The sequence below is a fragment of the Melozone crissalis genome, unplaced genomic scaffold (assembly GCF_028551555.1).
Source record: "Melozone crissalis strain CALT ecotype California unplaced genomic scaffold, PUWL_Pcris_2 ptg000016l_1, whole genome shotgun sequence".
Taxonomy (NCBI): domain Eukaryota; kingdom Metazoa; phylum Chordata; class Aves; order Passeriformes; family Passerellidae; genus Melozone; species Melozone crissalis.
In genome coordinates, this window is record NW_026535794.1 from 18,550,348 (window position 1) to 18,572,313 (window position 21,966).

The 21,966-nt window shown below is 41.7% G+C and overlaps 1 protein-coding gene across 1 annotated transcript; it reads right to left on the minus strand.

Annotated features, from left to right (window-relative positions):
• Positions 1-8,553: 8,553 nt before the first annotated feature.
• Positions 8,554-11,251, minus strand: OTUD1 (OTU deubiquitinase 1). The gene has a single exon (XM_054273878.1). The coding sequence runs from the start codon at positions 11,051-11,053 to the stop codon at positions 9,749-9,751; it is 1,305 nt and encodes a 434-aa protein (XP_054129853.1). The 5' UTR covers positions 11,054-11,251; the 3' UTR covers positions 8,554-9,748.
• Between the last annotated feature and the right edge of the window lie 10,715 nt (positions 11,252-21,966).

Here is a 21,966-nt window from a genome sequence, read left to right on the forward strand (position 1 = left end):
GACTTGGGAAAGCAAACACCGTCACTCCAAATGTCCATCCCTTCACCCTTCCTCCCCCCACTTCATTTACTGACTGTGATGTCCTGTAGTATGGGATTCTATAGTATCTCTGGTCACTTGGGGTCACCCATCCCAGCTGGATCTCCTCCCAGCTTCCCAAGCACCCCCAGCCCCGTCCCTGGCATGGCAGCACAAGGAGTACAAAAGGCCTTGATGCTGTGCGAGCACTGCTCTCCAATAACAAATATCTCTGTATTATTAACATTGTTTTCAGTGCAAACCTAAAACACAGCCCCATATGAGTCACTCTGAAGAAAATTAACTCCATCCCAGCCAAAAGCAGCACAGACAGTAAGAGCAAAGTTAGAGGTAATGCAGGAGGGGGAGGTGGAAATACAAACTGGTGGGACAGTGACAGCCCTGCCTGGGACAATGGGGAGTGAAAGACACATTTTTGAATTAGCCAGAGCAAGAAAACAATTTTTGCATGTGCACTGGGGCTGCATTTTGACCTTTCAAGTTTACACATGATTTTTAGAACAGTTACATTCCTCCTAAACCTTCGGGGAGGGGTGGGGGGAACACCCAAAAAACCTCAATGCCCTAACAGAACCAAGTTTGCATGTTTCACAGAAATATGAGTGTGGAACATCCATTATTTCAAACCACTCTTCTGCACTCTGCAGTTGTAGTGTAGGTGGGAGGTGACAATACAGATCTTTGAGTCCCAAAAGCTGGCAAAGCAGGCAAGTCATATTAGCTTGGGGCTGGAAAGCAGCTGTTATGTAATTCCCTCTCATCTCCACCAGAATGCTGAGAAGTGGTTTATGTTATTTACAACTGCTATAACATTTTCCTGCTTGCAGTCACCATGGCTTCCTATTAAAAAGCAATTTGGTTATATATGGAAGTTTTATATGCAACATAGTATTTTTAACTCTCTCCCAGGGCTACATATTCCTCATACAATTATTGCAGCTTGATATTGCAAGACTGTTGCATGGCAGCTATGCACCAAGTAATACCTTCAAACCAAGTCCATAGAGTTAAATCCTTAAAAACTCACCTATGCTCCCAAGTGTTGACACTTGTCAGAGTGCCCAGGACCCTGTGCATGCACTGGGGAGAGAGTAAAACAACCCTGAGACTAAGGAACCTACTCACCTCCTTCAGAGACCTGCTCTTTCCCTAACAAGCACCATTCCGTGGTGCTGCTGCTCCTGCTGAGCTCGATGGCATCTCTGCACAGCACTGTGCTCTGCACAGCAAACATTCCCCAAAGGACTAGCACTGTAATTTTCTCTCTTCATCTCACTGGGCAGCATAGAAGGAAGAAAAATCAAAAATGGCATTTCAGACATGGTACAGGTGATGATTGACTTTCCATGCAGCTGTAGCTATTACATTCTCCCTTTCAAAGATTTTCTTTTAAGAATCTGAGTAAACAGACTCTGTATGTAATTCTTTATCTGCAATAACTAGAGGCAAGGGCTGATCTTTCAGGAAGGTGACAGAGTTCAGGGTTTTGCTGGAATGAACTTGCCCAGCAGCACAGCAGCAAAGAGCTCAAATAAGCTCCATACTCAATTGTATTTCCCCTGAAGAAATTAAATCTGGAAATTTACAATAAAGTGCATAAGAATATGAAATGTCATATTTTTATAACATCCTATTCACATATTTCCCATTCAGAATTCCCAGACTATTTATCAAAGTGAACCCAGCTATAAGCACTTACTTTAAGAGCCTAAAAAAGGGGAAATTAATGCTCATTTACAAACATACTTTTCACAGCTCTGTGCTTGAATTACACCACAAAGGTTGTAGAACTGTAAACAACACATAAATCATGTTTTATCAAATGAAAATTTCTACAATACGTTTTGGACTTGACTTCCAAGAAACAAGATCTCTGTTCATATGTAATCTCAAGGTAGGAAAAGGAAATATGAAAAAGTAAATAAATTTTAAAAGTAAGTTTGAATGACTTGGCACAGATTTGGGTTTGTTTTTGGTTTTGTTTTTTTTGTTTTTTTTTTTTTTTGTGAGAACTTCTGAGAGAACAGAGATAGAACTGATTCCATGTCCCAGTGGTGTACAATTTATTTTTCCTTACACTCCACACTAGACAGGAGTGATGTAAGACACCAATGGGATATGATGGAGCACAGGATTCTCTACACAGAGACAGTACCTGCCTCTTGTCTGCCTCTTCTACCAATATCAAGTGACCCAAAGAGAAATGATACTGCTGCTGGCTGGCAAGAGCTTAATCCAGAGAGCCCTGAGATAAAGCTCAGAGGCTTGAGGAAGCACCAAAAGTCTTAGCAGAGATTAACTCAATCCCTTGGCTGAAGTAGAGCATCAGCAATTACCTACTTGGGCTGCCAGGGTAGAGTCCCAGTTGGCAGAATGATTTCCTGTAGATGGTACAGCTGAGGCCACGGCCAAGGTTCATGTTATATAACCTGACAGTGGTTCCTCACAAGCACAGCCTACCCAGAGCAGCTTCCCTTGGCTTTTTGGTTGTAAAAGTTTACATTTTTGGGGGATTTTGTTTGCCATTTTTGTCTGGGGACATTTTTAGGTTTTGTTTGTTTGAAATTGTCACAATCTCAGCATGACAATAAGGAGTTTTGAAGAGCATATGATACAGCATACTGTATCCCTACAGCCCCCTTTGCATATTTGATGAATGTGTTATTGCAAACAGTTATTATTTCTCTGCAGATGCTTCTTTAATTTACCTAACAGATCCCAGTGTTGTCATATTTATCCATTTTGTAATGTTTGTCTCTGGACAGAGCTAGAGAAGGAGAAGAATCTGATTACATAAATGCCATCAAATAACTGAATTTTTAATTGTTTGGTATAATTTCTAGCAATTTCAGGTGTTGCATAGCCTCTTGAGAGCCACTGCTGTAAAATATTAACTGAAAATGGAAATCTACCAGGAATCCCATTCATGTGAATGGTTCACATGAATTACCATGAGTATAACCAAAAGGACAGCCACCTAATTGGCAAAACATCCATAAATATTTACTTCCTGATAAGTATGATAACGTGCATGCAAAAAAATTTAAAAACTAAGAGCAAAATAACTAAATGGAGATTAAGTTTTCAGATACCTGTAAAGGTTGTGCTGCTATAATGCTGCTTCTCATCCAAGTCCCAGGGGGACTGCAGCTTTGCTGAGCCAAATACAGTATATAACAGAAAGTTTTTTTGCTAACTGTTTATTCACCACTTTTATCAGTATTAATCTGAAGTAAAAAACTTATTCTACATGTGTTCAACTTACTAGTTCAGGGAGAACAAAGGCCACATGCACAAACATTCCTTACTTAAAGCCAAAGCCTTTCACTGGATATTAGAATGGTGGGAGATAAATGGGGGGAAAAAAAGCAATTACTTATAAAAGCAAAGCATTCTTTTCTTTCTAATCTAGCAGTATTAGTCTCTCGTGTAGCAAAGAGATCCTGAGCATTGCAAAAATGCAACTTGTTGTGAGATAACATTATTACTTAATTAAGAAATAATAAATTCAAGTGCATTAATGGTTTTACATCAACAGTCACAATGCTGATCTATAAGCTGACATAACCATCTTTCACAGCAAAACAAGTCCTTTCAGAACCACTTCATTTTGGGCACCACCTTTCCCTTCATTATATATAAACAGCAAAACAGCTGTCAACTCCTAAACTCACTCAAATGTCCTATTTAATTAGGTTTTGGGTTGCAGCATAACCACTTTCTAAGGTTAATCCTGAATAGGCATTATGATTGATAATCAACAAAAACAGCCATGAAAAGAAATTTTAAAATTGCAGATAGAGTTTGCAGAAGTAATAGGAATTGTGTTAGTAATTACTGAGACAATAAATTTATCACTGCTCATGGTTTATCCTTAAACCACAAAAGGCAAGATCAGACCCTGTGAGTAATCTAGTCCAGTGGAGCTGAAGTTTATCAGGAAAGCAAACAAATCATATAAACACGTTAGTTAACTGCTTAATTGCTTGGTCATATCTCAATCTTTAAGTCATATGGAAGACAGGCAATTTAGATATAAAACATACTAGTTTTGTTTATTTACAAAGGGAGTACATTTTGACCATGGGCTCTCCCTAAAAAATATCAAAAGAAGCTCAGCTGGAGTTCCAATGACCATGTTATTTCTAAAAGCAGACTTCTAAACTTGCGTACAGCATCAGCAATGGGAAGAAATATTGCACTTAGTGATACTGGGTTAAATTGACAGACTTTGCCAAATTCCAAATCACAACCAGAGATCTAAATCATTATTTTCTTGCCCAGATATGCTGTTTAGTTAAACAGCTGAAAAACAATTTTTTACAGACAGCAAAAATAGAAGTTTTGTGCAGGAAAAATGCTGGATCCTTGTACCTGTGAAAATAATATGGTTTTGCTAATGTAATTATGGATTACTTTAAAAAATTAGGTATTTCAGCATACTTCAGCATTTGACTCTCAAAAGTCTGTTAACATACTTTATGTGATTTTAAAAATTACATTGACCTTTGCAAACTATTTTGATGGTCAACCATGCTTTAAGTCTTTGATATTCAGTAATAGAAGTTCTCAGGCAAGAAAAGCACCATGTCTTTGCCTGTGAAATCCCTCTCATTTTTTAGTGAGTGTTGCATCCCTTCCTCCATCTGCAGCCCCAAAAGCTGAGCAGTGCAGGAGCTCCATAACGAGACCCCAAGGAGCAGCAGCAATGATCCTGAAGCTGCCACCAGACCAAGGGCACAGCAGGATCTGCCTGCTGGGGATGTGGGTGGAGAGGGCACATGAAAGGGTAGAAGGCAGCCTGGGCTCCTCCACAGCCAGATCCAACTCCAACTTCCTCCTACAATTGCCTTCTTCCCTGCAGATGCCACTCTGTGCTCAGCTCAACTGTGCTCCGGTGCTGAAGGTTCAAACACTATTAAACAACAATGCCTTGTAAGAATTCAATAGTTTGTTTCCTACAACTTCCAGTAAAACTTCTATGAAATAAAATAAGGATTAAAAGCCTAATGTTTTAAAAACGCACACTAAAAATTAAGGAAATGCCATTTTTTAAGATCACACAAGAAAGATTAGTTCAACCCTGTGTACATGCCTCATGCTGTTACAATTGCCCACTCACCTTTTCTCCAGAGCAGCTTGATCTTACTCAGTAATTAGGACAAATTTATGAGAAGATGGAGTAATAACCACTCATGCCACAGAACCCTGGAACGTGACGGTGGTTTATTTCCATTGATTTGCAGTCTGAATACTGTGTATGGGTTTCCTTGTGTGAACAGATTTTAAATACTAACTCCAGAAAAAAATGGCTGAAGAACAACATTGCTGAATCTTTTTATCCATTAATAGTATAAACTTGTTATAAAAAAGATTATAAATTAAAACTGAACAGGAAATATGAAAGCCACTTTTCTTTTTCAACAGAAATACACATGTACTTGTTACAAATTAGCCTGTATGTCAGTAAAAATTCAAAGTTTAAATTTTTTGCTTCTTTTAAAAGTTCTGATGACTATACAATTGCATTTGGCAGAGCTGATTCTTTTTAAACCATTACTATCTCACTGTATGCTGTGTATTTTCACACAGCCATGCAATTCTGGAATGGGACAATCTTTTTAACAATGAGGCTCCGGAATTTTTTTCATTTCACATAATTTTGCACCAACATCCTTCGAACGCTTATCACTGCCTATCAATAAACTGTTGAATAAATATAAAAGAGTATAAGCAAATCATAAGCAAAAAACAGTTATTGCCAGGTACTTGTCTCTGTTGTGAGATACTTATCATTTTCTGCTTGGATTCAGAAGCTATGCATGAGCACACTGATAAATCACTAAAACAAAATTGAAATTTTATCCTCAAAAATCCTACCAACTAATCCTGACATCATAAAAGCAAAAGCAGACAGTAGAAATATTTGTATTCAGGTGATTTTGTACCTATATAAGAAGTACTGAAACACACCTTTATTTACAAGTTGAGTTAATGTAAAAGATTTATCTTGCACACATGTAATGTATCTGCCATACAACAGGACAGATAAACCACAGTAGTTGGCATTAGACAACTTCTATTTCCTAAGAAAGTTACTAAGCACAAAGTGTCATCCACTTAACTTTCTGAAGAGCAAGCCCTTGGCTGAAATGGAAAACAGTGATGCTTACATAAATTTCCCTTTCCTACCTGCCCATCACCCTTATTTTTAGATTCCTTCATTGCAAACCAATGCAGTTCTTGCAAACCTTGCTTCATGTAACAAAATCCGTTCAACACACATGACAATTTTAACAAATCCCTTGCATATTTAGTGACAGAATGTCATGGTCTTGGCAACCAAAGGAACTCCTGAAATGCAGCATCCAACATGTCAACTAATTCACAACTGTGTTATAAAATTCAAGCAAAGGTTGCATCACAAAGCTTATGCTCCCACCAACTGAAGTTCACAGTAGCTTGGTTTAGAATTAAAGCATTTTCTACTGATTTATAGAACTGTACAAGTGGCATACTGAAAATTAAGCTCTTTTTCTGACTTATTGTCAATAATAAAAAGTCTGTTGACCAAAGTCCCCAGACAGGTCTAAGAATTAATTGTATTATGTAAGTGATTAGCCAAGGTTAAAATAATTGGGCACTGAAATTATGATCCAGGACAATGTCTGTCCTTCCCTTGTTACTGGAATTGTTGAAGACAGGACAGTAAAGGAAAACTTGCATCTACCTCTGCTTTTGCTGGGGGCAAGAATAGTGTTACAAGCAGTTTTGTAAAGCTCTGTCCACATCAGGATCACTGCTTCCATAAAATTTGTCCACAAAACTGCCTCTACTCCTGTTCAAACAAGACACCACTAGCTCACATCTGAACCTAGTGTCTCAGCTGAACTTTAAACACTACAGCTATTAAAAAACAACACCACCACTTTACATATGTCCAAAACATCTGAAATGCCATTTTTGTAGTTTCCTTTTAGACAGAGAACATAATGCAAGCTGCAAAAACAAGTGCCTTGTTACACGCTTCAGCAATACACCCTCCATGTCTTTGCAAACTAGTTCAACAAGTAACCTAGTTTTTCCAAATTCCCTAAAGTTATCTGCATGCCCCTGTGACTCATGCAGAAGATAAATTGCTGAGGAACTCTGTGGGAACCCATCCCAGGGTTGTTTTTTAGCACTGCTTTGTTTATTTGTGATATTTTAGTATCATTTTTATCACACAGAGTGAACACTATGCTGTATCAATCCTTTAATGCTTAGCTTACTGAGCATTTCTAAGGTTTGTGTTGCAAAACACAAACAAAATTTGTGATCACAATTCATGATACAGCCAAAAATAGTAATTTCAGAAGACTTAAAATAAATGTGTTTGGGACTTTTTAAAGTTTAGGATAGTCACAACTTTGAATTAATTAATCACATCCAAACCAAAGCCTAAGCAGCCTCAATAAAATGTTTTTGATCAGTCAACACATCACTGATACTTAGTGATGCTGCATTAATACCTTCACTTTTAGAGTCATGTGAGTAGCCATTTTCCCCATAAACTACCTCTGCTCCTTATGAACACATCCATGACTGCATCTTTGCTGTGCTCTCACCTCAAAACTCAGCTTTCCAAAGATTCGTGGGTTAAGCAGTAGTAGACTAGAAACCCGGGGGGTTTTCCACCACTGTTTGCACTCTAAAGAAAAAGGACAAATGGGTGTAAAGAGAACAGGAAAAATATTCTATTTGCCAATATTTTAAAAACAACATAATATTTAAATCTACTCTTTGTACCTCATAAACCAGTAACAAATCAGCAGCTCCATCACATGAGCTCAACTAAGACTGATGCATTTTAGCTGTTTAGTTACTTTTTAATTGTAACTTTAACCCAGAACCCTTCTGTTGAGGATGAAGCCCTTTACTATTTTGAGATGAGGGACTGGTTTGTAAACACATTTTAACAACTTGCAAGGCATTTCCATCTTGTGAGGGGAGTAGAAAGCTGCATCTCCCTATGGCATTACTTATATTTGAGTGACAAGAAGGTGCCAAGGCATCACTACTGGCAGGACAAATCTCAAGCAAGTTTGGGGTTAATTGCAGGATGCAGGTTCCCAAATAGCAATGTCCAAATCCAAGTGTGCACAGTCCAGCAGAGAGCTGGCTCTCCACCAACCCTGGTGTCACCCCCTCATTAACTATGCTTGAGAACTGCTCCTCTAAGGCATGTTAATAGAGAAAATTGTTTCTCACTAGCAAATAGATATACCAAGATCTCTTGCAGTAAGAAAACAATTACAGATATTCAATTGTCTTTAAATGCTTGCATTTCTTTCTTTTACATATTGACAGACACCAGAATTATCAGTGGTTCACATCTATAAAGTACCATGCCCCTTCTTCCCACCTCTTAATAGGGGAGACTAAGGCAGGGAGGCTAAATAAAAGGTCCTGTAAACCCACCCACAATTCTTCCCCACACACAGGAATGCACAGGGTAGAAAAGAAGAGCACAAGTAAAATTATATTCTTTATTCATTCCATTTTAGCTGTGAATATTCCTATTATACAAATACAGTATAAATTCCAAAATCACAATATATTACAAAATAAAAAAGTACAAACTGCATTACTTAATAAATATATCTAACAAGTTAATCAGAAAGTAGAAGAGACAGAATCCAGATTGGAGACATTTAAATGTTTGACCCAGCAAACCATACAAACCTCAATTTAACTATTTTTTTCTTTTAAACCATAAACCATTCCTGACTTCTTGATTAGAAAATAAAGTCACATGAATAAAATGTTGTGATCAGATAATGACTTGTTGGTGAAACACCAGTGCCAAAAAAGAAGCAGGGCTTATACGAAAGACACCATAACCCCAGAAACAAGAACACAAACACTGAGGTGCAGCCAAGGCAATTACTGCCAAAGCAGGAGACTATTATCTAGTCACAACATTCTATTGCAAGTTAATGTTCTGTTATTATAGATAAATAATATAAACGGAGCGGAGAGTGAGCCAACCAGGCAACAGGAGGCCAGTTTACTCAAAACAGTAATTAAAAACAGAAGAGTCAATTGCTCCCTGCTCTGTTCACGTGTAGCTGCATTCCAACTGGCTCAAAGGACCTGTTCTGTGCTCCAGGCAGAGAAAGCAACTGTTCCTAAAAGCAGTCTGTTCTCACTTTGCCACACTTTTACAAAAGCCATTATTTTAATTTTGCAAGAAAATACCCACAATATTTTCATCAACTAGGGGGGTCAGTTTGACATCATCTTCATTTGGTAAAAATATAAGGTTTATGGGTAAAAAACACAGCAAAAAATAGCTGTTACATCATAAGCCTTATTTACAAAAACTGTTTACAAACGTTTTTGGCTGTACAGCTGAAAGCCAGATACTAATGTAAGATGTAGAAGATGGAGGTAACAGTTTAAAAATAGTGTGCAAAAAATACATTCTTATAGAAAACAGACAGTGAGGAGGGGAGACACAAACATACACAGAGAAAATCTGCTTGCAAAGAACCCGAGGCTAAGTTTTTACAACAGAATATTACAACTACGTCTGTATTTATCCCCCGCAACCTACAGTCTTTCTCCGTCGGGGGTGCTGCTGCTTCATTAAGGATTAAGGCATCACCATCACAGCCAGCACACCTCTCTGTCAGTCCCTGCAGCCAAGCTCCCGGCCCGGGCGCTCTCATGAGCAGGCATTCTGCTCTATGTACATCTTGGACAAGGACACCGCCATGGACTTGGCCAGCTCCTCATCCCGCCTGCGCTGTACCTGAGTCTGTCTGCACCACGCCTCGTACTCTGGGTTGGGGCACACGCGGTCCAGCACAGCATCGTAGTGCCCATTGCTAAGCCAGCTCAGCCAGATACTGGGCCGTGTCGGGTCCTCGGGCCCCAGGTAGTGAACCATGGTGGAAACGGTGGGGCTCTCGGGCCGGCCGCCCGTGGTCAGGTGGATGTTCACGTTCAGCATCTGTCCCATGGCCAGCAGCTCCGGGTAGCCGGCCCAGGCCCCGTCCTGGGCGGCGCCGATGAGGAACTCTCCCACGTCGCCCTCGATGATGGGGTTGAAGTGGTCCAGGTGGTCGGCGATGTAGTGCACGGTCTGCTCGCGGAGCTCGCCGTGCAGCCGCTGGTCCCCGTACACCGCCTTGCAGACGGCGCGGTACAGGCAGTTCCCGTCGGGGATGATGTGGAAGCGGAACCGGCCCTTCTGCCGCAGGTACTTGTCCTGCTTCTCCACCTCGGCGAGGTACAGCGCCAGCTTCTCGCTGCGCTCCGCTCTGCCGCCGGGCCCCCGCCGCACGTCGGGCCCCGCCGCCGCCTCCTCCTCCTCGCCGCGCGCGGCGGGGCCGCCGGGCTGCGCGGGGCCCCCGCTCCGCTCGGCGGGGCCGCAGCCGGGGACCAGCCCGGGCTGGGCTCCGGCGGCCGCCGCCTGCAGCGCCTGGCAGTGCTCGCTGAGCCGCAGGCTGCGGTTGCTGGGCTCCTCGGCGGCGGCCTCGCCGTCGCCCCCGGCCTGCCGCACGCTCTCCAGGATGCCCTCCAGCCAGGCGCGGCTGCGCGGCGAGCCCGGCACCAGCTCTCCGGCGGCCTCGGCGCGCTGCACGATGCGGATGGGCACGATGCGCTCCAGCGGCCGCCGGCGGCTGACGGTGACCTGCGCGCAGGAGCTGAACTGCGGGCCGCCCGCCGGCCGCCCGGCCGGGCCCGCCGCGGGGCCGCTCGGCATCACCTCCAGGCAGGACGAGAAGGCGGGCATGGCGGCGGCGCTGCTGCTGCTGCTGCCCCCCGCGGGAACGAAGCTGTCCTTGCCGGAGCTCTCGGCGGCCGCGTTCGGGCCCGCGGACTCGGCGGCGCTCGGTGCCTCCGCGGCGGAGGGTCCCGGCGACAAGGAGACCTTGAAGACGGCGGCGGAGCTCGGCGAGGCCGCGGCGGCTGCTGCGGTGGCGGCCGCCGGGTAGTGGGTGATCACGGAGCTGTAGAGCTGCATCCTCGGCTCCCCGCGGGCGGCGCTTTATAGGCGGCGCCGCCGTCGGAGCTGGGGCGGGGAGCGGCAGAGGGGGCCGCGCTGGGGCTGCCGAGGAGGATGAACCGCCCGGGTAAAAATAAACAAGGGCATCACCGCCCGCCCCGCCCCGGCCGGGCCCCGCGGCCGCAGCAATTCCGACTGCGCCACCGGGCCGGCCCCCCCGCGGCTCCGGCCCTTCTGGAAGCTGCGGGAGCGCGGGAGGGGGGCGGGGCTGCCCGGGACGTCAGCGAGCGCCGCCCCTGCCCGGCCTGCGTGCGCTCGGTGCCACGGTCACGGTCCCCCGCTGCAGCTCGGGCACGGATAGTATTCATTATATACACTCGGTTTGGACAGTCCCAGGCGAGAGACGCTGTTTGTCCACCTGCAATCCCACTCCGGGAAATGCAGTGCATGCATACACAGGTGTGTGAGATAAACCAGCACATATTAACAGGAGACACGCAGGTGAAATACGGGTCTCATCCAGATCATTGATAACTGGTTTATTAGTGCCGGTAGCACTTTAAGCCATGTCTTCTAGCCTTAGCTGCGGTATAAGCAAAGTCATAAAGCCTTTTTCCAAGGATGATGAGATCTGTACACTCTTTGTTTTGATTGTGTTCTGACAGGCACGCTGACCAAGAAACACCAGGTTGCACTATGATCAAATGCTAATACAGTCAGTGCTAACAAAATGGGAAAAAAGGTATTGACATATGGAAGTTCAAAGTGATACTTAAAAACAGTTCTGGATTCCATCCCACAGCCTCAAGTATCTTCAGGAAAGTGTTAGTAATCCAAACAGATTGTAGAACTTTAAAAGCAAACAGAAAAACAAACAGAAAACCCTTTATTTGGATATTCTGAAAAGTTTCTTTTCCTCATTCCATTTACATTAATTAAAAAGAATAAGAGGATCAGCTGCAATATACTGCAATGTCCAAGATAATTTTCTTTGGAGTCTTGGTTGTGTTTTGTATCAATGTTTAGGGATATGCTTCCTATCTTCAGTCTCTGCAGTTAATTTCAGGGCTACCAGTAACACAATATGGAATTTCATTCTCTTTACATGGAAAACATATTAGAACTCACTCAGCTAAATTGCATGTTGGAGAAAAAATGCTCAATTCCTTCATACAAAGTAAGTGGATATTTACAGGAAAAGTTTTCACATACATCTTTTTTATTCTGGATAAAACACAGCACTTTATTGCATGCAATATTGGGAGCCTTTTAATAAAGATTTACAGACTAAATACATATCCAAAAATTTTGCCTTCAAAGATGACATGTAAGAAGTATATGAGATATGAATCAAAGTCCAAATGTCCTCAGTTACCTGACAGAGCCAGCCAGAAAGTTGATATCTTTAGAACAAATGGTGATGGGCCTTATCCAGGAGCATTTCTGGCAGTCTGTTAGAGTGGGATAAGATATTACAACTGCTCTGAAATTACAGAGTGACTCTTGTATTTCAGAATGTTCAGAACTTTGTTTTAAATATAGTTTGTGAGCCCAGTCAGTGAGTCTTTATTTCTGGACTAATCATTACTTAGAGAGGAAAATATATTGACCAAATCACAATAAATTGAAATCTTTCCTCCTTGAAATGGAGGCTTGGAGCAAAGGAAAGATTCCCATCTAGTTTTATTTCTTAGTCAGAACTTGACAATGTCTATTTCCAAGTTAACATGTATATGTTTATATATATAATGATAGGAGAATTAATGTAAAACTACTGGAAATTGCCCCTTCCAAGTGGGTTAAAAATATACCAGTTGTTCTTCATTGTGTGTTTAGTCATTTATAAAAATATATAATGTATATTACTTAACGCTCATCATTTAATGCTTTTGCTACTTTTTTTTGTTTCCCAGAAAAGCTATCTGTAGTTTGGTTTAGTGAATGTTCTGTCTGGTAGTAAATGTCAGAGTTGAGTACAGGATGGTGGTCTAAAGTCTTCAATAGTCTGGTAACAGAGAGAGGGGAGGGAGAGGCAGCTCTTTCTCTTAGAGAACAGTAAATGGATGCAGCAGAATAAGAGCACTTCTGGCAGGAGCAAGGGCTGTATTTTGAATGCTCAGTACTGCAAATTTCTTTCTTCTAGGATATTATAGAAACTCCTGCTAATGACTGTTCTGCCTCTCCAAAACCATAGGTTATTTGGAACAGTGGTACATTAATGGATGGGCAGCTGTTTAATTCTGATTGTTGGTTACCATGAGGTATGACTTGAAGTTTGTGGTGCTTCATTTGAGGAGAGAAATAGATTTTTTTGTATGCCCAAATTACCCTTGTATTCTGATGCTCTAATGTAGCATATTCTGGATAAGAAAACTTGTTTATCTGAACAGAAATCCAAGGAATATCCTGAAACACATGCTAAATATGCCAGCAGGTTTTTATAATGGTAGCAGATAGATTGTTCTATTTTTCACTTTTTGCTTATAAGCAGATATAATGTCTTTCCTAAATGTTCAGTTAAAATGCACATAATAAGCTTACTAATAACATTAAAATACAATCAAGATCTGTTGCTAGGAAACTGAGAGAAAAAACAAACATTGTAACCACTGTCTTGATGTTAATAGTATACTACTTTTGATGTCTTTATTATGTCCTGTGTGAAGTAAATGGAAAGAGAAGCTCACCTTGGTGTTTTACCTGTGTTGTTATTAAGTCCTGACAATGTAATGCAACAACATTTTTCATAAGTGAGCAGCCAGAGTTAGTCACACGTACTTGGCCTGAGGGGAATCCAGTCTTTTGGATGACCAGTGACAAAAATCCCATTGAGCCTCTGCCACACAAGCATCTCATAGTTGGCCTTCAACTCTCAAACTAGGAGTTACCAGGAATCAGCACTTCCTAAAGGTCATTTTCTTACATAGAAATACAGATATCTGACAGGTTTTAACAATAACATCCTAAACCATGGTCTACACCAGGGAGTAATCATAGAATGGCCTGGATTGGAAGGAATCTCAAAGATCATCTCGCTCCTGGTCACCTTCTGCTAGACCAGGCTGTTAAAACTCCATCCAACCTGGCCTTGAATGCTTCCATGGAGGGACATCCACCACCACCACATGCAGGACCTGGAATTATCAAGTGCTATGAGTACAATTCTGGTGAAATAGAAATTTCAAAGAAAAATTTGAAAGCCTTTAATGCAATAGTCTATAAAAGCCAGGGGCACATGGTTCTGCTGCCTTTAGTGCCTTTTACTACCAGAATATTGGCCTTTAAAATTTCTTTCAGCTACATATATAACTGCTGTTAATTCCAAGGAAAAACTAAATTTTGCTTTATTATGACCCAGCTAAAACACAACCCATGTATGGACTGCTTCCAGAATACTCCTGTATTTCCAACTTCTGTCCACTTTTGCCTACAGGTCGTGGCCTCACAAGCACTAGGGGTGTTTGGAAAGTGAGGAGAGCACACTATGGATATGCCCTTCACTGTTTTCCACAGAGTAATATTCCTGAGCTTCTGATTCACTCATTACAGGGTAATGTCCAGTCCTTTGCTCTTACAGAATAGATCTCAAAACAAGCTCTGCAGTAATAAAGCATAAACATCTCCCATGGTTAAAGTTTCTCTTGACATTACTGTTATCACTGGTTACCCTGCACATTCCAGGAATACCTTAGATTGTTTAGAAGGCAAACCACAATCACAAAAACAGCTGTGGAACAAGTGGTATTCACTGACGTAAAATGAAATGCATGAGAGTAGAACTAATTTTAACTTTAATGTGTAGTAGATACATGATTGACATAGAAGAAACAAATTCATTACATCACCAGGAACATTTGCTAGTGAAGAAAGAAGTTGGCTAAAATGATGTAGTGAAATGCACTAAATAAGCATTTCCATTGCTTCTTTTTTGTTTTGTTTTTTTTCTGCTGACATGACAGCCCTTCAGATAAAGATATTTCTGACTGAAATGTTTAATTAATTAATAACTTTTTGTATATAACTTGAAGATGAAATGTTGAATTTATACTAATAATCTGAAGTGGTATACCAAGGAAAAAAATCTGTAATATATAAGAAAATAGAAAAATATATCAAGAAACTTCCAATACAAGGAAGAAATGAGTATAGACTTCAACTAGAAGGAACATACTGACAAAATATCAATTTCATCCTCTGTTGCCTGCAGATTATCATATCATCATATCATATCAATCATTTCTTTCATAAAATTACCAGTTACGGGTAACTTATTTGGGGTATGGTCATAAAGCTGTCACAAGGCAACAGAACTGCCAAAACAACAAATTCTGCCCCTTCCTGTTCCCAGTGTCTTTTTTCTACTCCTGGTGCCACCTGCTTTGTGATGGCCTAAGTGTTAGTATTAACTAAAGTACCTAGTGCATTTCACCCTAAATGTTAACATAAAAGGAGGAAAACTGTATCCACACTTCCAATGAGGTGTGAAAATGTTGCATAAAACAAGAGTTGTGTCTCAGAGAGCTTTGCCTCACAATTTGTTGTTCAGCTTCTGCATATATTAAAATTTTATTCATGGTATGGGTGCACCAGGCATTGGAGATGCAAGCAGTGCTATGACATCATGTGGCAGGAGTTTGTGGAAAAAGGGCTGTTGGTGATAAATATAGACATTTGCTCATGTCTCAAGGCCTCAGCTGGGATCCCAGTTGATAAGTGAGTCTCTAAATGTGAGCGATGACGCAGATCAAGCCTCACATTTCTGCTCAGAAGTGTGGATGGCACTTGCAGTGATCATTGTGCACAGGGCCTTAAGGTGATACCAGGAAAAAAAAGGAGGGGTGGGAATCAACAATGCTGTCTCCTCTGGAAAAAAAACCGTTAATAATGTGGTAATAATGTTAATAATGTTACATAGACAAATTTTATAATGTGTATGATGTTTAGAAAGGTTATCTTCTCTATTTTTATAAACCTGATGAGATATAAAAGTGTTCACAATGTCTACTTTTTTGTCAGTTACAGGAAATCAGTCACCTTCTCTCCCTTTCAGGTTGGTTAATGGCAATTTGGGGTTGAGGAAAGTAGATCCTTTGGCTAAGACTAAGAACAGAACACAGTTCTGACAAGGACAGACTGTGAAGGAGGTAGGGGAAATAGGCAATACAGAAATACCAGAAGCAGGAAATCACCACTCACAATTACAGGAAACATTATTAATAGCTTAATCTTGATAAAAACTGGAAGCATAAAATAACTGTGGTAGAAAAGAAGGTGCAATGCTGCCTACTCTTGAAGTGAAAAAATGCTCCTGTGAGGTAGCAAGCAGCCAGCACTCCCACGTGTGGCCTCACTGTTAGGAAGCAGACTGATGCCATGGGAAGTGACATCCCCTCTATCCCCCACAACCTTGCAGTGCCACCTTTCCCTGCCTTTCTGCCATCAATAAGCAGCAAAAGGAGGAATCATCATTTTGCAGCTAGAAGTGAGTGTCACAGAAAAGATTTCATCATTCATGCTTTGAGAGTCACAGAATAGAGGTAATTACATTTACCAGCTTTGCTGCTGCCCTGCCAAGTCCTTCCTGTGGGAAAGGGCTGTGGTTAAATGCTACATAACCAGCTCGGCAAGTCATGTCAAATCCCTGATGAAATGTAGGGAGAGAGCTTACCTCATCATCACAATTAAAAACCTGCTCTGTTTCCATTTATGTAGCACAGAGCTAACTGTTGTGGCAAGCTTGGATCACAGCTATTTAACTCCACTGTCTTAACATGAAAAAATAACCCAGGTAGAGCCATTGGAGAGGAGGGATGACATCAATTCATCCTGACTGACGTCCTAGTGTGCCTAAACAACCAAACCTTTCCTTAACATACTTTACCATACCTAAGTGTACAATATGGAATTTTTTTTCCTGATCTGAATTTTAAAAGTTCTAATGTAAAAAGAGATGATTTTTTAAAATCATTTATAACAATGAGCCTGAATCTGAACTATTTTTCACTGGAAGAAACCAGGGACAGATACTCTCCAGTTAGTAGGTTTATACTGGTAATTCCAATCAGAATGGAATCTTCATTTAGCCTGAAATATAAATTAGTGTTCCTGGGACTTCCAGTGAATATCTACAGAAATTTTAAAATAGGATTTTAGCCATTTAAGAGTTTCAGTATTTATTCTAGTGTAATGGAAGCATTAACATTGTTGCAAAGAAGCACTAGTTATTAAAGGGACATTATCCATACATGAAAATAAACATTCTTCAAGTTGTGATTAATAGGTAAGCACAATTTTATGAACATTAAGCATTAATCAATTAGTAATTCAGAGATAGAACCCCAAATACAGTCAGTTTGCCATATCAGACCTGGACATAGAGGGTTTTGTGCATGTCTATCTGAATTTGATATAAAGTCACTATAAGAAATTTAGTATATCTAATCTTGCAGTATCTAAATTAAATTTCTGATACTGCATGGTATGAGTCATTACCAATCCAATTAAGACAGGGATTAAAACAAAAAATAAAAGATGAGGATGGGGAGAGACAACTAAAAATGATTTAAAGGAACTGTTACACTGAAAGAATGATTTAAAGAAACTGTTACTCTTTGCTAGTGGAGTACTTCAAATATCCATCTTGAGACTGACTTTAGTATTTTCAGTAATTACACCAGCACTAGCTGTGCTACTGACTTAAAGACCGAGAGCTGAGCAGCATTTAAAGATTTTTAAAATGTCATATGGGAAACATCTGAAGACTGGAGACAGAATTGCTTATGTGACTATCTGAAATTGAACAGTGCAAAATGAAAGGGCATCCACCCGTGGCAGGTCGGTATTCCCATTATTAGCATAATCTCAGCTGTGGGAAACCAGCAGGACAGAAGACCCACAAATGCTATTCAGAGGCAGAATCACTGTGCCTTCTGATGTGATGTAACTTTCAAAAGGACAAATAGGATCCTGGAACTCACAGCAAGTGAGTACATATGCAACATAAATATTTCTTTAAGAAAGGACTGGTGAAACTTAATCTGGAATACTGTATACACTTCTGTTCACTGTTGCTTAAGGATGTTGGCTGGAAGGAGAGCAAGGGGGAATTGGAATGATCAGGGCAGTGGTGGCTGTCTAACAAGAGGAGACAACTGTTCTTGGCTTGCATTTCCTAAGGTTGAGAGGGGATCCCTAAAAATAAATCACAGATTAAATACCAGGGAGCAAGAAGAGCTCCTTTGGTTAAAGGTAATGTTGGCCAAAAAGAAATGGATACAAACTGGCAAGGCAGAAATTTAGTCCTGACTCACAGCCTTGGCTTTCAGATATGACATAAGTGCCAATAGTTTTGTGAAAGGATGCTGGTAACAAACTACTTGAGCAGCATGGTGAAACCAGGGTGGGCTATGAATGTGAGGACCGTTGTAGTTTAATTATAACAGAGGCCTTTAGCTTGGTAAGGACTTTGATCTTAATGTGCAATCAAATCTTATTCCACTGCTTTGTTCTATTATGTCTGTTTCCTGGTTTGCTTTTTTTCTTTGCTGGGTTTTTTGTGGTGCCACAGTGTTCCCTGCACAGACAGCAGAATTCCCAGCCAGTGAAACAGGAACACTTCTGGAGAGATGGGACACAAACCAGAGGCAAGTAGGATCTCATTTTCGAAGACTACAAGTAAACTCATTTTTCAAGGTTAAAAGCAGTATTTTATGAGGCTATAAATACTATTATTTTAGATTTGGCATCAGTACCATTCCAAATCCATTTTCGACAGCTTCTAACTGGGTTAAAATTATCATGAAATTCCTTTCAGGGAATTTGGAGAATGAAGATTATAAACAAACAGCTTTTGATTACTATCTAAGAGAATCAATAGCTGTCCTTGCCCAGGCTAGAGAGCAAGGAGTTTCTAAATAAACAAGATTATTATGAGTGCAGTAGGTAATTAGGGTGTGCAGCATCGAGTTACTTAACATAAAAACATCAGTTAGAATAGTTAGATCAACAGTAATCAAAAATAAGAAAAGAACTAACAGTGTTAGTCATAATATGTCATAAACAAAGTGTTGAGTTTTTCAGTTCATAAATACATGTGAATCTTCTGATCAGAACTTCTAATGGATAAAACTTGCTCCTTTCATATGTATCAAGCAATATATGGGATAAATAAATCCATTGCCTAATCTGTGATCTGATTCCTATATGTCATAAAAACTTTGAGGTAATCTTTGGCAGTTTTTTCCCAATACATTTGTGATCTGTTTCAAATAGCTAAGAAGATTTTTTCCCAAACCAAAATGCACTCTTCCCTATATTGTTAGTGTTGAAATGTGACCTAAAACACAGGCTTTACAAATGGTCTTTTGAAGCCAAGTAATGAGTTCTGCCATTCACACAATTACCTTTATTTTTCTAACCAAAGAAAACCTCTGAGAAGAATAGTTGAGTTACAAGTATCAATTTAATCCATTACTCAGCACGTCTGATTTAATGATGACATCTCCCTTTTACATTCATTTCAGTAACATCTGTCAATGTACTCATGATTTATCTCTTGCACTATATGTAACTTCTTAAATTTCTCTTTTTTACTATTACAATAGACATCACTTGTTTATCCCTTTTTCAGCTCGAGCTGAAAAAAATCTAGCATTTAATTGTATGTTGGCAGTTTGTATCACTTTCCATCTTTCTTCTGTACTTGAAATGAGATCATGCCCAGAGCTTGCAGAAAAGGTACAATTAGTTACATTATTTTCATTCTTGAAAATAAAGGCACTTTTTTTTTCTAAAAGGCAAATGATTCCCTGGCATTTCTGTGGACTCACAGAACCTGAAATGGTTTTTATTCATCTAATCATGGTGAGTTATGAGCCATAAAGATTATGTGTCACATTGAAGAGGCATTGAACTAGCAAAATTCAACTCCATTAGAAGAAATCATCCTGTTTAAAACTCCTTATATTATCTATAAGTAATTATTTGCTTCTATATTTATAGAGTTGTGCTATGTTGATATTTGATATTAAATATTTGACATCTCTCCAGGAGCAATCTGAGTTCAAAAAAGTTTAAGGAATTTTTAATGCAGATGCTAATAGCTACTGAGGTCAAAGAGCACTATAGATCAAGCAGTGTACTCAAACTCACATTTATACCTTTATCTTTTTTCAGCTATTCCATACTGTCTGACTGACTTCTATCAAGGGAGAATTATGAGAAAATTGTGCCTAGCTCTAGGCCTTGATACTATTTTCTCCTAACTACACAAAAATTAGAATTTCGAAGTCTAGGTTAATTTATTGCAAAGAAAGAAAACTGTCCATTCATAATGGCTCATTCTTGTTCAAACCACCCTCCTCCAGCCTGCAGCCATAAACTGCCCAAATTTTTTTCCTTCTTCTTCCTTCAGACCTAAGCTACTACTCTGTATTTCTTCCTGACATTTTCTTCTTATTCTTATGCAGCTTTAAAAGTCCATCTAAACTTCATCCACCCCTCTCTCCCAGTGTGTTTGTGACCAGAGGTGAGAAGTTCAGGACGGTCGGTGTGTAGTGGGATTGCACTGGTGCCAGTGTATGTGCAGCATTGACTCAAACGTGTCATCATGCGGGGAAATGTCTCCTGACCTCGGTGACCTGAGTGCATGACCTCTCCTCAGACACTCCAGAGAGGATCTAACCACTGATATTTACAGCTTAACAGCACTTTTACCTTCAATAGGAAGTGTCCAGTTGGACAGATGCTACAACAAGGTGTAGGCTGGATGAAGTGGGGGAAGAAGCTACGACATGAGATTAACACGGAGCAAATGAGAACATCATCTAGAAGGGAGTGAGGGCGTTTGCGGAGCACAGGGGTAGCAAACAGGACAAGCGCGTTCTGCTCTCGGGAGACGGGGGCCTTGGGCGGGCCCGTTTTCTCCGCTCGGGGACGCTTTGCGGGCTGCACCAGCCCGGGCAGGCTCTGCCCGCGGCCGCCCATGGCAGCCGGGCCCCGGCGCAGCGCGGAGCCCGCGGACCGGGGCAGGGCGGCGGCACCGGGAAGCGGCGGGGCCGGGCCCGAGCGCAGCGCCGCCCGCAGCGGGCCCGCGTCACTTCCGGCTGCCGGTGAGGGCTCGGCCGCGCTCCGGGGCTGGCCCGCCCGGATCTACAGCCCTGGGGCCGGGGCGGCTCTCCCGTGACACGGCTGAGACCGGTCACGGGACCCGGCCCTCTTTTCCTGGCTCTGGTCACAGCCTTCTCTCAGGCATCCGCCTGCTCCGGCAGGGGCTCCTCCATAGGCTGCAGGTGGATCTCTGCATCCCTGTGTGCCTCCACGGGCTGCAAGGAATCTCTGCATCCCTGTGTGCCTCCATGGGCTGCTGAGGGATCTCTGCATCCCTGTGTGCCTCCACGGGCTGCAGGGAATCTCTGCATCCCTGTGTGCCTCCATGGGCTGCAGGTGGATCTCTGCATCCCTGTGTGCCTCCATGGGCGGCTGAGGGATCTCTGTATCCCTGTGTGCCTCCACGGGCTGCAGGGAATCTCTGCATCCCTGTGTGCCTCCATGGGCTGCTGAGGGATCTCTGTACCCCTGTGTGCCTCCACGGGCTGCAGGGGATCTCCACTCAGGCTGGAGCACCTCATCCCCCTCCATCTTCACTGCCCTTGGTGTCTGCAGAGATGTTTCTCTCACATATTCTCACTCTTCTCCGAGCACAATCACATTTGCACAATAAACCTCTTTTTTTCTTTCTCTTCCCAGGTAAGAGAGGTGCTGCCACCATTTCTAATGGGCTCAGCCCTGGCCAGCATTGGGTATGTCCTGAAGCCAGCTGGAATTGGCTCCATGGGACAAGGAAGCAGCCTCTGGCAATTCCCCACAGCAGCTCCCCTGTAGCCCCCTGCTACCAAAACCTGGCCATGCAAACCCAATACCCCTGTCTATCC

Coding starts and splice junctions, on each gene's coding strand:
- OTUD1 (XM_054273878.1), bottom strand. CDS start 11,053: ATGCAGCTCTACAGCTCCGTGATCACCCACTACCCGGCGGCCGCCACC.